This window comes from Stegodyphus dumicola, chromosome 7 (assembly GCF_044657685.1).
Source record: "Stegodyphus dumicola isolate Sdum_Otavi_A_Nest chromosome 7, ASM4465768v1".
NCBI lineage: Eukaryota > Metazoa > Arthropoda > Arachnida > Araneae > Eresidae > Stegodyphus > Stegodyphus dumicola.
This window is the reverse complement of record NC_140774.1, coordinates 25,912,833-25,929,428: the sequence shown is the minus strand read 5'-3', so window position 1 is coordinate 25,929,428 and position 16,596 is coordinate 25,912,833. Positions and strand designations below refer to the sequence as shown.

Below are 16,596 nucleotides of genomic sequence, written 5' to 3'. Positions count from 1 at the left end.
AATAAGGGGATTTTCCCTTTACAAGAAAAAAAATTTATTTTCGGTGAAAACTTGTAATAAGGGCATGTCCTCCTTTTACAAAATGGTAGTTACTGGCCAGTGTTTCCAATTAATTGGGAATGTGAAAGTTTTATGAATTATAGCAAATGAATTTCTTATTAATATTATATGTTATGCATACTTATATTCTTTTAGGAAAGTAAAAAAAAAAAACTTTTTCTGAATTTTTGTGCACTGTCTGTTTTATAGCTAGCTGAAACTTGATTTCTATAATAAAAAATGTGTCTTTCATTTATAAATGAGAATTTTTTCTAGTCTGTATGAACAGCCTGTAAAAGGGTGATTAAAATTAGCACTGTCATGTCAGATTCTTACCTAATATGTATGAAAAAGAAATTTTTGAAAGGGAAGGGGGCTAGTCATGGTATTTGATTGTTTTGGCTCATGTTAAATGATTTGATAGTTGTTGTAATTTATATTATTATGCTAATTCTATTTAATTCAAGACTTATATTAGAATTAATTATGGTGCATTTGTACACAGAATTATATTTTATGAGTAAGAAATATTTCTAAGGAGATATTTAATTATTTTTGGAATTTTTCATAAACATAACCATAATTGATGCCCTAAAATAGTGTTATTGGAAGAAATATGTTCAGTGTTGTTTATTAATTGTTTAATAATCTTCTGTGATTAAAAATAAAATTAATTTTATGAGAATTACTAAACATTTCTATTACTGAATGCTTTATGATCCTCAAGTGATCAAATTTATAATTTTTATCTAATATTCATTCAATAATTAAAATATTTAAACAGCTAAATGCATTTGAACTAATTGTTGTCTTTGAACGTATTCCAGTTGTAAATAGAGAAGGAGCAAAATTTAAGATGTTCAATGTGTATTAAAATATGTAGATTAATTTTCAGTTTAGAGTATACTGACATTTTCCTGTGACGTTAGAATTATCCATAAGTATTATCAAAAGTTTATATATATACATGTTTTTCTACTTGCTTATAAAAGTGATTACCATGTAAGTTGTTAAAATTGACAAAAATCTAATCACCAAATTTGTGATATGTAACTTATTTGATTCTCAGACTCGGTTGCCAAAGGCCTATGCAGTGGCTGCTATAATAATATTTCACATTTTTTTCCACGTATCGTACAAACTTTTTTCTTAATAATAGCCATGGGTACAATTGCTTCTTGTTAAAAACATTTTTTGTAATATTTAGTTCATTTGATATTTATATTATTACTAAATTTGTTAACATTATGCTTATTTTCTCATTTTAGAATAACTAAAATATGGAGCCAATTGAATTAAATAAAAGTGAAGTAATTGTGTACAATGTCAGAGGCCCAAATGTGGTTCATGATGGCAGAGGAGTGACGCGACACAGATATTTTAATAATATGAATGCTGAAATACGTAGTGCATCAGTGAATTGTTTTGGAGAGCAACAAACTGACTTTCATTGTAGGCAACCTAGAGCATCTAGTGGTAGAGTACAATATAGAGGTAATAAGCTAAGGACAGGAAGAAAATACTGTGATAATAGTTATACTCAAAATAATCCTATTTCCATAAATAGTACTAAATATGAGGAATCTTCTGAAAATTCTTGTAATCTTGACCTTTGTGGTAATAGTGCAAGTGCTGATAGTACAAATGAACAGAACACAGTTTGTATGGGAAAACAACAAACTGCCATGGGTTCTAAAGAGTCTGATATGTACCAGAGTTCATGTAATGGTAGGTCACAATTAAGGTATAACAAGTCAAGGGCAGGAAGTAGATATTGTGATAATACTTATAATTATCCTCAAACTAATAATGCATCTAAGTTTCCTGTAAATAGTACCAAATATGAAGAATCTTTTGAAAATTCTTGTTACCTTGACTTTTGTAATAATAGTGCAAGTGCTGATAGTACAGATGAACTGAAAGCAGTTTATTTAGGTGAGCAGCAAACTGCCATCAATTATAAAGAGTCTGATATGTACCAGAGCTCCTGTAATGGTAGAACACGATTTAGGTATAAGCCAAGGACAGGAAAATACTGTGATAACACTTATAATTATCCTCCAGATACTCATGCATCTAAGTTTCCTGTAAATAGTACCAAATACAAAGAATCTTCTGAGAATTCTTGTAATATTGATTCTTATGATAATAGTGCAAGTGCTGAAAATAAAAATGAACAAAATACAAGTTCTTGGGAAGAACAACAAACTGCCGTTGATAAAGGGTCTGATATGTACAAGAGTTCATTTGGTCTTAGAGGACGATTTAGGGATAATAAGCTGAAGAAAGGAAGAAAATACATTGATAATACTTACACTCAAAGTAATCGTGTATCCGCCAATAGTAACAAATGTGAAGAATCTTCTGAAAATTCTTGTAATCTTGACTTATGTGATAATAGTGCAAGCAGTTTCAATACAGATGAACAGTATGCATCACAGCGAGGTAAAATAGTAGGTGGTAGGTATATACGAAAACAACCTAATAGGTCTAATAAATCTATTCATTCCAAAGAGCTAAGAATGCATAATGAAATGAAAGATCAAAATAAACAGAATTATTCAAATAGCAATTCAAGTAAAAATTATTACACAAATGATCAAGAAACTGTCCAGCTTCCTAGTGCAAATCAAAGGAGGCAGTTTTCATATGAAAACAGATATCATCGTAATGATTACAAACAAAGGACTTTTGATCCTGCTAAAGAAAAATTGCAGATAAGTCAAAGGAGGACAAAAGAAAACACATCTGATTGTGATAGTTCATCATCAAATATGAAAGAGCAGCCCTCACAATTTAATCATAAAAGGACTGTTGGAAACATATCTGATGATAGTAATTTATCACTGGATATAAAGAATGAACCTACAGCTATTTCTAAAAAATCTGGAAATTACAGACATGCTAGTGGAAAAAGGTTGAACTATAAAGAAAATGATGACGCTACTCAGCGTGGTAAGTGCATGTATTGTAACTTATATCAGAATTTAATTACAAAATCATTATTAGACATAGTATTATACAGTCAAAAGTCGTTAATTCGGACATCCATAATCCGGAATGATCTATAATCCGGACCTCAAAGCTACAAACTTTCTGCGCATGTGTCGCGTTGACGCATGCAAATAGGCGTTGACGTGCGCGCGTAAGACCTTTACGGCTGCAAATATGCTTGTGCGCATGCTCATAAAACGTTCACGCATGCGCATTTAATGTATAACGGACGGTGTAAGCTAAGCTAAAATTATGTAATTCAGTTAATGTTGCAGAATGCGTTGTTCCTTAATCTTCGAATTGGATCCAGCTTATTATTTTTTGCAGACTGTTAGAGCAATTTTATAAAAGTAAGCTTAAACTTTTGATTATATCAAATAGAATTTCCGATATATATTTGTTAATATGTAAAGGATCTAAAGCGAAAGTATGTTTCGAAATCCGAAATCTGTTTATCAATTTCATGCTGCTCGGCGGGGGGAACGCCGCGGCGCACAATAAATTGGAAGTTGATCTATCAGCACTATCCTTATCTTCAGGGCAGATGTTTATTTTTTATTTGGCTTATAATTCCTTACCAAATGTAGTATTTCATCTCGATGTGCTCCGTCTTTGATATGATTTAAAACAAGTTCCTCATCATTATAATTCGCTTCCGATAGTGAAGAAAGTGACAGAGGTTATTGAAAACGAAAAAATTTCGATTGACAAATTAGTGGGTATTCTCGACACAGCAATTATAGGACTTGAGCGGCGGAACTTTGTAACTAAACAAGAAATTATGTCTGTTTAATAGAATTAAAGAGAAAGTATTATCACATGAAACGAAGCAACTTAAACAACTTACATTGAAAGAAATGTTTAATAAAGTAAACAAATAAATATTAAGCTTTTTCTTTTTGTAAATTTTGATACCCTTTATATCATAATTGTTCTTTATTTCATAAATTACGGTTTCATATTTTTAATTTTGTAATTTCTGCATGCCATCTTACCAGATTTAAACTGATGATCTATAATCCGGAAAAATCAATAATCCGGAATCGGCGAAGTCCCAACGAGTCCGGATTAACAACTTTTGACTGTATCATGCATGTAAATTCTGAATATTTTATATATTTTTATATTATTTTCATGTTCTGTAGTTTTAAATCTCTGAGGACTTTTTTTAAATGTAAAAATTAGAGATTAAGTATCTCTGAATTATTTTTTCAAAATTTTGAATATTTATTGTTTATTTAAAATATTTACATGTAAGTATGACTATTAATTTAAGCATCTTGAACTAATATTTTCATTTTAAAATTTTATTCGTATAAGAAGTGGGAGTTAAAAGAAAGCAAACACTTAATAATACCTTTTAAGGTGCTTGCATATTAGTATAAACATCTTGGTTCAGTTTGGTGCTTTTTTACAGCTGAAAAGGTAAAAGTTGCTTTTTGGGTGTGAGTTGGTGGTTTTCACACTTTTTTTTTTTTTTTTTTTTTTTTTGAAAGATTCTTAAACTTTAAACTATCATTATTTATCGTCAGTCAGTAAACATTATCAACATGTGGAAAGAAAATATACTTTAACAATTTAAAATATAAATTTGAGTTATTAAATAAGGATTACATGATGCATTAAAAAAATTAACACTTACATTGTACTTCAAATTTTTCTGTAATTTTTTTGCGCTATTCTCCCAAAGTACATAACAATCTGCTTTTGCTTAGTTTTTGCTTGTGAAAACTCGGCCTCATGCAGCTACTATCCAGGAAGTGCATTTCCTCATTGTTCCCTTTACAAAATTTTCAGGGAAATTCTGCTTCCTTGCAGAAGTTTAACCACAGTTTCTTCCATTGCTGCCAGGTTCCACTAGTGCATGTTTTAAAACTATGCTTAAGGCAAAAAAAAAAAACATGATTTATTTATAAAAATTGTTGGGAGGGTTTGAATAGCATGAAAAGGAATGCATATAATAGTGGTTGCATTGCTTGACTAAAGGGGACTAGTGTTATAATGATGGTTACCTGCCATCTTATGAGATTTAAACTGATAATGTATAATCCGGAATCACCAAAGTCCCGACGAGTCCGGATTAACGACTTTTGACTGTATAAATTAATGAAAATAAAAGTTAAAATTAGAGTATCCTCATGGGATCTAAATACAGACGATTGTTGTATACTATTGCATGTAAATTTGAAATTGTGAATTATGCTTCAGAGTATAGAAACAGCAACTGAAAGGTGTTTTGGCCTAATTCTGACTGAGAAGGTTATATGAAAATCAAGGAAGCAGAAAATGGATTTAATGAATGTAACTAGGAGTGAAAGAAGACAACAGCCATCTTTAAAAGCTCTAACCCATTTCTATACCATTCCATTGCTCATAATGATTTTTCTGTATACTTGTCTAACAATGAATTTGAGCCGCTTTTACATCTCTAGCACTAAGAAAACAAATCACCGATCGTACTTCACAGGTAGAAGGATTCTCAGTTGGCAGAGCTATTATAGATACTTGAAAACAAACTTTTAACATTGTCGAAAATTTCTCTAATGATTTCTGTGACTTGCCAAAGCGATGTTGGTAAATAATGTGCATGCGTGGAGTGCCAATTGCAGCGTTGAAATTTTAAACGGTATTTACTTTAAAAACATATCTCATTGTATCACATATGTGCATTTTAACCATACAACTTTTTTAGATCAACATGTGTTATTAAATTTAAATTTTAAAACATCATATTCAATTATATGTGTTTACTGCATACAGAGTGTCTTAAATTTCCATGCATAAAGTGCAAGAATTCCATATAGGGAGCATCAGGCTGAACCATATTCAGGAGATGGAAGGGACACTAAGACACAGCGAGAACACAATACCTCCAGAAAAGTGTAAATTACTTTATTAGATAAAACTTGATAGTACATCAACTCGTAGACAGAGAATACTATTTCATAAGAGATGTTGAAAGTTCCAACCATTCATAGGGATGATGATACATGCTTGATTCTAATGTCTCGTGGAAATGTCGAATATTATCAAAAATATATATACCTGGAGCTTCATGGATATCAGTAGTAGTAATGGTGATTATTGTCAGAGGTACATATTGGAAGAAATGCATATTTCAGACATGATACGAGGGCTATCCAGAAAGTAGATTACGTTTTGGAATAAAAAAATAAACAAAGTATAGGAAACAAATTTTATTATATACAGATGAAAGCCACACTCAAATACTACTTTTCTACATAGTCACCATACAAATTAAGGCATTTATCGTAGCGATGTACGAGCTTGGAAATTCCTTCGTCGAAAAATTCGGCTGCCTGCGCCTTCAACCACTTCGTTACCTCTTCTTGCAGCTGTGCGTCGTCATCAAAACGCTGCATAGCCAGCCACTTCTTCATTGCTGGGAATAGGTGGAAGTCGCTCGGTGCCAGGTCGGGACTGTACGGCGGATGAGGAAACAACTCCCACTTAAAAGATTCAAGAACTTTACGAGTGACATTTGCCGTGTGGGGCCGGGCGTTGTCGTGAATCAACAAGATCTTAGAGCTCAACATTCCTCTGCGCTTGTTTTGAATTGCTTTTCTGAGTTTTTGGAGAGTTTGGCAATACCTTTGAGAGTTTATTGTAGTGCCTCTTTTCAGGAAGTCCACCAAAATTACACCTTTTCTGTCCCAAAAAACAGTCGCCATCATCTTCCTTGCCGACATTGTTTGCATGCATTTCTTGGGTTTTTGGGGAGAACTTGTGTGCCCCCACTGCATTGATTGCAATTTCGTTTCACAGTTCACATGTTTCACCCATGTTTCGTCACCAGTAACGATGCGATCGAGTAAAGAGTCACCATCCTTATGGTAAGCGTCCAAAAAGTTCAACGCTGCAGCCATTCGCTGATTTTTGTGGTCCTCTGTCAAGATTTTTGGAATCCATCTTGCACAAAACTTGTGGTAACCAAGCTTTTCGCTGATGATTTCGTGCAACAAACTTCGCGAAATTTGTGGAAAACTCAAAGAAAGTTCCGTTATTGTGAAATTTCGATTTTCACGGACTTTAGCATCGACTTTTTCGAGAAGTTCGGCGGTCACTATGCTGGGTCTCCCACTTCGATCTTCGTCGTGAACATTGGTTCGGCCATTTTGAAATCTTATGACCCACTGACGCACTCCACCTTCAGTGATAATGTTGTCCCCATACACTTCACGAAGCTGCCGATAGATTTCTATCGGTTTACAGTTTTTTGCAGTCAGAAACCTTATTACTGAGCGCACCTCGCAGCTCGCGGGATTTTCAATTAACGCAGACATTTCAAACCGTCACAGTATCTGAACGGAGCACAGCACGAACCTCTCACTAGCACGGCTAGATGCAGACTGAGCTGCGCAACGCTCTGACCCCAAGATGGCCGCGCTAGCCCCGCCCCTAGCGGACACAGACGGAAACGTAATCTACTTCCTGGATGGCCCTCGTAGCTTTGAAAGGTCCATGACAGGAGAAATAAATACTAGATAAATCGTGGGAACTGGGGAGCCATGCCACAAATCTATCATGTCTGTCCTATTACATTCTCTCTTTCAACAGCTAGTTCATTACTGTCCGTACATGAAGTTCATATCAGAGAATTCAGCAGTCCTAAAAGAAGGCATATTATCTGCATAATATCACAAGTCCTAATGAGGAATCTCAGGTACCAGTCCGAAGCTTGTAGCTATCTACATGTTACCACATACCTGTTTCTGGTCCTATGTGAATAGAATGCATATTGATGTTCTCTACCTGCCTTGAAAGCATGTATTTAGAGATTTGAGCTGCATGGTACCATATATCTATAGATATATATATATATCTGTTTCCTTTCCTTATTTCATATGTGAATAGAATACATATCTGTTTTCTACATTCCCTTTGAAACTTATATTTAGAGATTTAAGACAGCCTCTTTATTATGTATTCTAATTTCTTTATTCAATATATATTGATTAAATTAAGTGTGTATTTATCTAACTTGAACTGCCTGTATAAACTGATCAAAAAACAAGAACAGTACAGTTGTTGGCCATATTAAAAATCTTCAAAATAACTCTCAGCAGCTTTTCATTTCAAATAGCAGTAGACAATGAAGGCTTTCTGAAAGAGTGATGTTAATGGGATAATACCAAACTTTTAGAACAGAATTTTGGTCAAATGCATTTTATTTGTTTTGTAATATTCAAGTTGCTAAATTAATTGTCATTATGTTTATTAACAATGTTTTGTATATTGTTATGTTTTCATTTATATTCCAGAATTACTAATTCAGCGCTTGACAAAAGGGGAGTGTGAATGTTTAGTATGTTGTGAACTTATTCGGGTAAGAGATCAAACCTGGCACTGTCTTAGCTGTTATCACGTGTTTCATCTGCGTTGCATACGAAAGTGGGCTCGATCATCAGCAGCTGTTGTTGATGGTAATCAATAAAACTTTCTAAAATACTTAATATTATGTATGATTGTATATGAGTTTATTATATATGATTTTTCGTCTGCATATTTTACCATATAAAGTAATTAATTTAACTATATATTTAAATTTGGATCATTAAATTTTATCAATAATATATGCAGTTGTTTAATTAGTTTTATATTTCTTAATTTTACCCTGCTATGTATAATGGTTGGTAAAGTTTATTTCTGTAACTTAATAATATATAGAAGATTGATGAGGATAATCTCATTTCTTGATTAAATATTAATGTATTTTGATTAAAATAAAATAAGTTTTAAATTTTCTTTAGGTGGGAGATGGCGATGTCCTGCTTGTCAGAGTTTATCCAGCAAAGTACCATATGATTACTACTGCTTTTGTGGAAAGCATAAGAACCCTGATGTTAATTATCATTTAACACCACATAGCTGTGGAGAAATTTGTGGTAGAAAGCGAGCTAATTGTTCCCATCTTTGTAAAGAGCTTTGCCATCCTGGTCCATGCCCACCATGTTTAATTGTGGTCCACAAAACTTGTGCTTGTGGGAAAACACCCATAGTAAGTAAGCATTTGTATTAATCATTGCAGTATGAGCTAAATTGGAATTAGCTAAAGCAAGGAAAACATCAAGGGTTAGAAACCTCCCCCTCCCAATTTTTTTTTTTTTTTTTTTTCATTTATTGCATTGTTCTGAACAGGCAGGGATGTATGTGCACAAATTTTAGATGTTAAAATAAATGTTCCAGTTTAAAAGCAAGCAAAATTTAACCTTAGATGGACATTCTGTTGAGGGTGTTTGGTCTTATAACATTGACTATTGAAAATACAATTTTGTGTACTAAAATTTTATAGAATTATAGATGAACACACTAATTTTCATAACAATTTGCACTGGTCAACAACATTTGCCAGACTGATTAATGCATTACAGCTTACAGGTGTTCAGATGTTTGATTACACACAAACATACACCCAGTATTGCAGTATTTACAAACATTCCATCATTGAGAGGGATTTCTTGATTAGACACAAGCATACATCCAGTATTCCAGTATTTACAAAATATTCCATCAATGTGAGGAATTTCTTAAATAGTACATAAAAGCATAATGCATAGAAAATTCAGAAACATGCAATTCAAACATAACACTTTAATAATACAGTCAAAAGTCTTTAATCCGGACTCGTCAGGACTTTGGCGATTCCGGAAGTATTGATTTTTTAGGATTATAGGTCATCAGTTTAAATCTGGTAAGATGGCATGCAGAAATTATAAAATTAAAAATATGAAACTGTAATTTATGAAATGAAGAATAATTATGATTTAAAGGGTATCAAAATTTGCAAAAAGAAAGCTTAGTATTTATTTGTTTACTTTATTAAACATTTCTTTCAACGCGCGCATACGTAAACCATACATTACGCATAGTCGAAATTAGAAAATTTCAACCAAAAAAACTATTTGATGTGTATTCGTGATATTTATAATGAATGTGATTTAAATCATATCAAAGACAGAGTACATCGAGATGAAATACTACATTTAGTAATGAACTATAAGCTGAATAAAATAAAAACATCTGCCCTAAACATAAGGATAGTGCTGACAGATCAACTTCCAGTTCATTGCGCGCTGCGACGTTCCCCTTCCCCGCATTGCAGCGTGAAATTGATAAACAGATTTCGGAATGGTTAGAGAAACAAAGGATTATGCCTTTATCCATTTTTTGCAGCAATTCCACTTTTTGTTTGATGGACATCGAAACGTGCTTTCGCTTTGTAGATCCTTTGGCAGTATCCAGCATCGGAAATTCTATTTGACATAATCGAAAGTTCAAGCTTACTTTTATAAAATTGCTCTAACAGTCTGCAAAAAATAATAAGCCGGATCCAATTCGAAGATTAAGGAACAACGCAATCTGCAACATTAAGTGAAATAGATAATTAGATAATTTTAGCTTAGCTTATACCGTCCGTTATACATTAAACGTGCATGCGTAAATGTATTATGTGCATGCGTAAAGGTATTACGCGCATGAGTGAATGCATTATGCGTTGACGCATGCGCAGAAAGTTTGTAGCTTTGAGGTCCGGATTATAGATCATTCCGGATTAACGACTTTTGACTGTAATACAATATGGTATAAGATATAATACTCATTGAAAATTCATGAGTATAAAACAACACATTATGAATTATTCACTTAAAAGGGATTTTAGTTTTGGCATGGACTAGACACAAAGAGATATTTGGAAAGGCCTTCCATTTTTGGACATACCCGTTCACTTTAAGGCATCAAATTCAGTTTTTATCTTGATATCATGGTTCTTATCAACATGATAGATTATTGATTACCCAAAGTTCATTTGTAAGTAGATAAATTATCTTCATCTGCTACATCATGTTAACACTAAATTTTCAGCATAATCATTGTTTCTTTAATCTTCATTTACAGTCTTGTCGTAATTTGCTCAAGTAACTGCGATGTCATGTTTTCTGAATCAGTTGCCCAATTTTTGATTTTCTATGCCTATTTTTAAATTGATTTTCATTTAAATTAGTTAAATAAGACTAAATTATAAAATTTATTTTTTAATAATCGAAAAAAAAAGAGGGGAATTCAAACTCTAAAATCATCCTCCTTAGCTAATAGGAGACAGACTTCAAATTTAAGATTCTTTCAGTTCATATTATTGTGAGAAACTTGTTGAATTGTTGTGAATTACAGATCTTCTTTAAAGTCCTCCAAAATTGGTGCTCCAGGTGGACCGAGTTTCTATTCAGTGTTTTCAGTAGATGAATAATAAGCTGGAGTTCTGTCTGGTTTTTTATTACTTATAAAGGTTTTAATTTCTTTAATGTTACTAGTGAAATGTTTTGCATCATGAGAATGCAGGATATGTTTTATTTCATATACCATAAAGCTGTTGTCAAGCAGCACTATTTAGCAGCAATTATGGATAACCATGATGTCGCAACACTCGTAAATTGTAATTTCTTTTAATAAAATTTCCTTTAATGTTACTCCTAATGATTCTCAATAAACTTATCTTTTGGATTTAAAAGCAAAGTTATAAATTAGCTGTTATAGCTATATTTGTTTTTTCCAGTTTGGTTAAATGTGGTTTGAGGGCTGTAATGAATCGAAGTGATTCTACAGCCCTCGAACCACATTTAACCAAACTGCAAAAAACAAATATAGCAGTCGCAAATGCAGACCAATACATTCATACACATCATTTGCGACTGCACTTCGGTTCATCAAAAGAATTAATATCTGATGAAGTGGGGAATAGCTGGATATTGCTGACAAAACAATAATAGAGTTTGTACTTGTAGTGTTCTAAACAGGGCTTCTGGTAACATCAGAGTGCCTAACAAAAGAGTAAAAACTGACAAAAGCTGTTTTCATGAAGCTTAGAAATGAAGTTGTTTGAATACTTCCACAGCAGTGGCTATTGTGCAGAGAGATTGATAAATGTTTTATTGACTAAAAAGCTGACTATTGGTACAACTTTGCTGGCATCTTTGCCAACTTACATGTTTGACGGGATGATACGTAAGTGCTAAATATGTATGGCAAATTTACGCCTATAGGAAATGAATTTCTTCAGGGTGGTTGCATGAAATCTAACAGCATTTTTTAGTCCACTGTATTTGATATAAAACACACATACTTTATTGAAACACCATTTTTCAGATTTCTGTATTTTATTTTTTAAAAAAATTCACACTAGCAGAGTTAAAAGCACAATTAGGTAGCGCACTCTTCTTGGGTTAACTAACCATTATTTGTGTTGATACAGTTATTTTGACTTCAGAACAAACAGTGCATCGTATACCTCTTGTGACAAGTTAATTAACCTGCTAGGAATAAAAATTGTTTTCTTGTTAGATTAATGGACAGCAAATTTTTAATGGAAGCCATCTGGTTTTTTATTGCATTCCATTATTGCTTGTAATTAGTTGCATTGAATTGATAATATTTTTTAAAAATTAACCATGCATCTTTGTCAATTGCCAATACAGAATTCTATTATTGTTTGCTGTTTTCGGAGGGAAGTAATTTCTTTATAACTGATGTTGAGTCGGGATTGAATTATGCCTTAAATTAGATTTCATATTGGTCTGCTTTTCTACAAAATGTTATTCTCCTTGTAAAGTCATATAATTCTCCCAATGATGAAACTGAAGGAAATCATGCTCTTTCCCAATAAATCCCTGTAAAAATTTTGATGGCATGACTGAGGATAATTAGGTAATTAATTTTACTACATCATGACAAGCACTGAATTAACTTTTGGAGTGAGTCTTGCTGAATAGATAAAAGTATTATAACTAAAGTTGTTATGTATTACAGAGTATTATCTGTATGCATGCATATAATCATGTTTATACTTATAAAAAGCATTACCCAGCATCTAGAGTAATCAAATGGCATGATGAATACATAATATGAAGTATGTAGTAAAATTATAGTAACAGGAGACTTTTTAATACATTAAAACATTAAATTCTTTCTATAATTAAAAGTCACAGGTTAATTATGTAAATCTGTTGTTAACTGAAGAAATCTTTTGATCTTTAAAAGATAATTTTATAATCTCTTTATGTTTTTTGTTTGCTGATGTAATATATTTTTAAAAATGAATCAATAATACTAAAAGGAAATGTTTTCTATGTTATGTTTTAAAATATATTATTAATCTTTTTCAGACATCGCCATGCAATCGTGTGGTTGAAGAGACATGTAAAAATGTTTGTGACAAAGTTTTGAATTGTGGGTTGCACAGATGTGAAAATATTTGTCATCCGGGTAAATGTCCATCATGCACAGTTACGGTTTCCCAAAGTAAGTGTTTAACTTTCCAATTGTATAAATTCAACTCTTCAATTACATTATGACAATTTTAGTTTCACAGCAGTAATGAAAAAGTATGTGTGAATTCTAGATATAGTAATAGGTTTGGGTATGAGGGTTGTTTAGAAAGTTAAGTCCGTTACTGTGTAAAAGGAAACGGACAGATGTGGACAAAGATAAATATTTACTCATGATTTTCAAACATTATGCTACTTTTTAATGTAATTACCTCGCACATTAAGCCATTTATTGTATAAAAATAAAGTTTAAATAAAAAATAAAATAGAGAAATAAAGTTTTGTATGCTAGCATCATAGAAAGTGACCCGTGAGGTTAGTCATAATGTTACTTCATCCTTGATTTCTTCATTGTTATTGAAGGGGTACATGGTGGATAATTCAAATGTTCCCAACTGAAGGAATGAATGAGATACCGAGTCGCACAAGTAGAATGTGGTTTGGCATTATTGTGCAATGAAATGGCACTGTCATTAAGCAAGCCATGTTTGTCATTTTAAATGGCATTGTGGATTTTCATTGTTGCACTGTAAGCAGTGGTATATCATGTACTGTAAGCACTGTATATAATCATGTTTATACTTATAAAAAGCATTACCCAGCATCTAGAGTAATCAAATGGCATGATGAATACATAATATGAAGTATGTAGTAAAATTATAGTAACAGGAGACTTTTTAATACATTAAAACATTAAATTCTTCCTATAATTAAAAGTCACAGGTTAATTATGTAAATCTGTTGTTAACTGAAGAAATCTTTTGATCTTTAAAAGATAATTTTATAATCTCTTTATGTTTTTTGTTTGCTGATGTAATATATTTGATCTGTGGGCGCGAAATCTACTAATAACCTTTCTCTCCCAAAAAATGGTGCATGTGATTTTGTGTGTGGAAATAGTCGATTTGAATTCTACCAGGTTGGCAAGGCAAGATACTTCCATTCCATTGATTGTTTCACTGATGGAATGACTGAGAACTTCCAAGTCTCATTGGAAGTGACTGTGTGGTTCAACAGTTCCTCCTCCTCAGCATTTTATTGGTTGAGAGAGGTCAAAGCAGTAAAAAAATGGTTGCCTTTATGGTCCTCTGTATGCATTTTCATTACCCACTGTACATGCACTTTTACAGTAATCCAAGCATTGAGTAACAAGTTCATATAGTATGGTATGTAAAACTTCAGGGAACAGTGAAAGATTGGAGATCATGAAACATCTGTTCACATGAATTTTCCTATCAACTTGCCAGAGCAGTTCATCATGCATATTCATTTCACCTGAGTTGAAAGATTGAACCCATCTTCTAACCCTTTCCTCGCTCATAGCTGTGCATCTCAGATTTGCCTATGGATTTCATGATTGCATATTCTTTGCATTCAAGAAGCGAGCTACAGAACAAATTTCACAATTGGCAGGAACCTTCTATTATCTTTTAAACATTTTTAGTGCAAAATGCCCGTGTGTCAGCTTTTCACCGTATGAGCTTTTCAATTATGATGCATTCTTAGTCGTTGAAGACGTAATATTGCATAGGCAGATTAAGGCTATCTGTCAGATGCAGGTATTATTATATTTCAGAACTTACTTTTTAATAGCAATATGTAATGAGGATTAAAAAATACAAGTTTTATTTTTTAAAATATTTATCTTAGACATGTAGTTGAAATGTTTCTTAAAATAAGGTAATTTTTTTTGAAAACTGTTTCAAAATTGTGTGTGGGAGAATCCTGTAAAAATAAAATAATTTTTTTGTGGGGAGGGAAAATCCAATTAGCAAAATATTCATAATGATGTAATGAGTTAGTGTTATGTAACTTCTCAAATGAAATTTTCAGAGATATTCAAGAGTAAGTTGGCTGGTCTAGATAATTTTCTTACATCTGTTGGTTGTATTAACAGCAATACATCATCTATCACAGCAGTGATAGCTTCATATTTAAGTTGTCTAACTAAAAATTCAAGACTAATGTATAATACTGAAATTTTTACATATATATATGTTATTTTGCCTTTACATTTTTAGGCAACTTCCATCTCCTAAGAAACAAAACATAAGTACCAAAGGTGAAAATAAACAAAGTAACTCATAAAATTGAATTTCGACATAAAATATATTTTAAAAAAAAAGTGCCAATAAAACGTACACTTTCGCTATTGCATATTGTTGTATAAAGTAGATAAACTATGCTGAAAGGTACGACTCGAACAATGTATTAGTGGCAGCACTTGTCAAGCAACTGTGTTTTGAAAAAGTTGAAAAGAGAGTTATAAGCTTTAATGGAGGTAATTGTAAACAATGTAGTCAGGCGCTCAATAACATTTCAGATACTTTGGGAAAGAAAATTTGATGCAACAATAGATAAGGGTTGCCAAAATGCCACTGAGGTTGTTTTACCACCAAAAATTTCTCTGTTATCAAAAATTTATCACTAAAAATTTGAGTACCAGTTTCTTTTATTAAAAAACGGCTACATACTTTAGCATAACTATTAGATGTTTCTATTAATTTTTAGAATTCTTCATTTGAATAGCATTAGTTAACAGAAAAATTTTATTATATATTATCTTAATAGTTAAAAAAGGGATAAGATAGGTATTTATAAGTTTTTTTTTTTATAATTTTATATGTTACAAGAAATATTTTTGAGTAACAATAGACTTGAATAATTATAGGAAGAACTAATTATCCTTTTTGTTGTTGCTTTTCAGCTATAACCTATATTATTATTATTCCAACATTAGGTTGTTAATAATGCTCATAGCAATAAAATATCGCACATTTTCAGTATAGATTAAAAGAAATATTTTTGTAGTTATCCATAATAATTATTGGTACGTTTCCATTATACCCCTGCAATTTTAACAAATATCCTAAAGAAATAGCATGTTTCTTGCTGAGAAGCGAAAAAAACGTAAATAATCGATAAACGTCGTAATTCATTATTTTGTCGTGGCCATCTTTTTTTAGTTGGCTTTTGAAGTTCCACGTTGTAATGATGCTTCATTTCGACCCCCCCAAATAATGAAGCAGATTCTATAGTGTATTTTCAATGATGTGAAATTTTCCCTTCAGAACAACAATGTTCCAATCTGCATAATATGGTTTTAGAAAGGGGGGTAAGGTGGTGATGTCACAAGTATAAAAAAGAAATCGGAATCGGGAAGGGCAATTGGTTCGAGAATTCTCGTCTACCCTTCACAACAGCCATAAGATATATTTATTTA

The 16,596-nt window shown here is 32.1% G+C and overlaps 1 protein-coding gene across 2 annotated transcripts in view; it reads left to right on the top strand.

Annotated features, from left to right (window-relative positions):
• stc (nuclear transcription factor, X-box binding stc) overlaps positions 1 to 16,596 on the top strand; it is a 52,035-nt gene that overhangs the window by 12,771 nt on the left and 22,668 nt on the right. For both annotated transcript variants that reach the window (XM_035352291.2, XM_035352293.2), the window contains 4 exons: positions 1,308 to 2,994; positions 8,316 to 8,477; positions 8,805 to 9,052; positions 13,212 to 13,347. In XM_035352291.2, coding sequence (XP_035208182.1) covers positions 1,320 to 2,994; positions 8,316 to 8,477; positions 8,805 to 9,052; positions 13,212 to 13,347 — 2,221 coding nt within the window. In that variant the 5' untranslated portion in view covers positions 1,308 to 1,319. The remainder of the gene's footprint in view (positions 1 to 1,307; positions 2,995 to 8,315; positions 8,478 to 8,804; positions 9,053 to 13,211; positions 13,348 to 16,596) is intronic.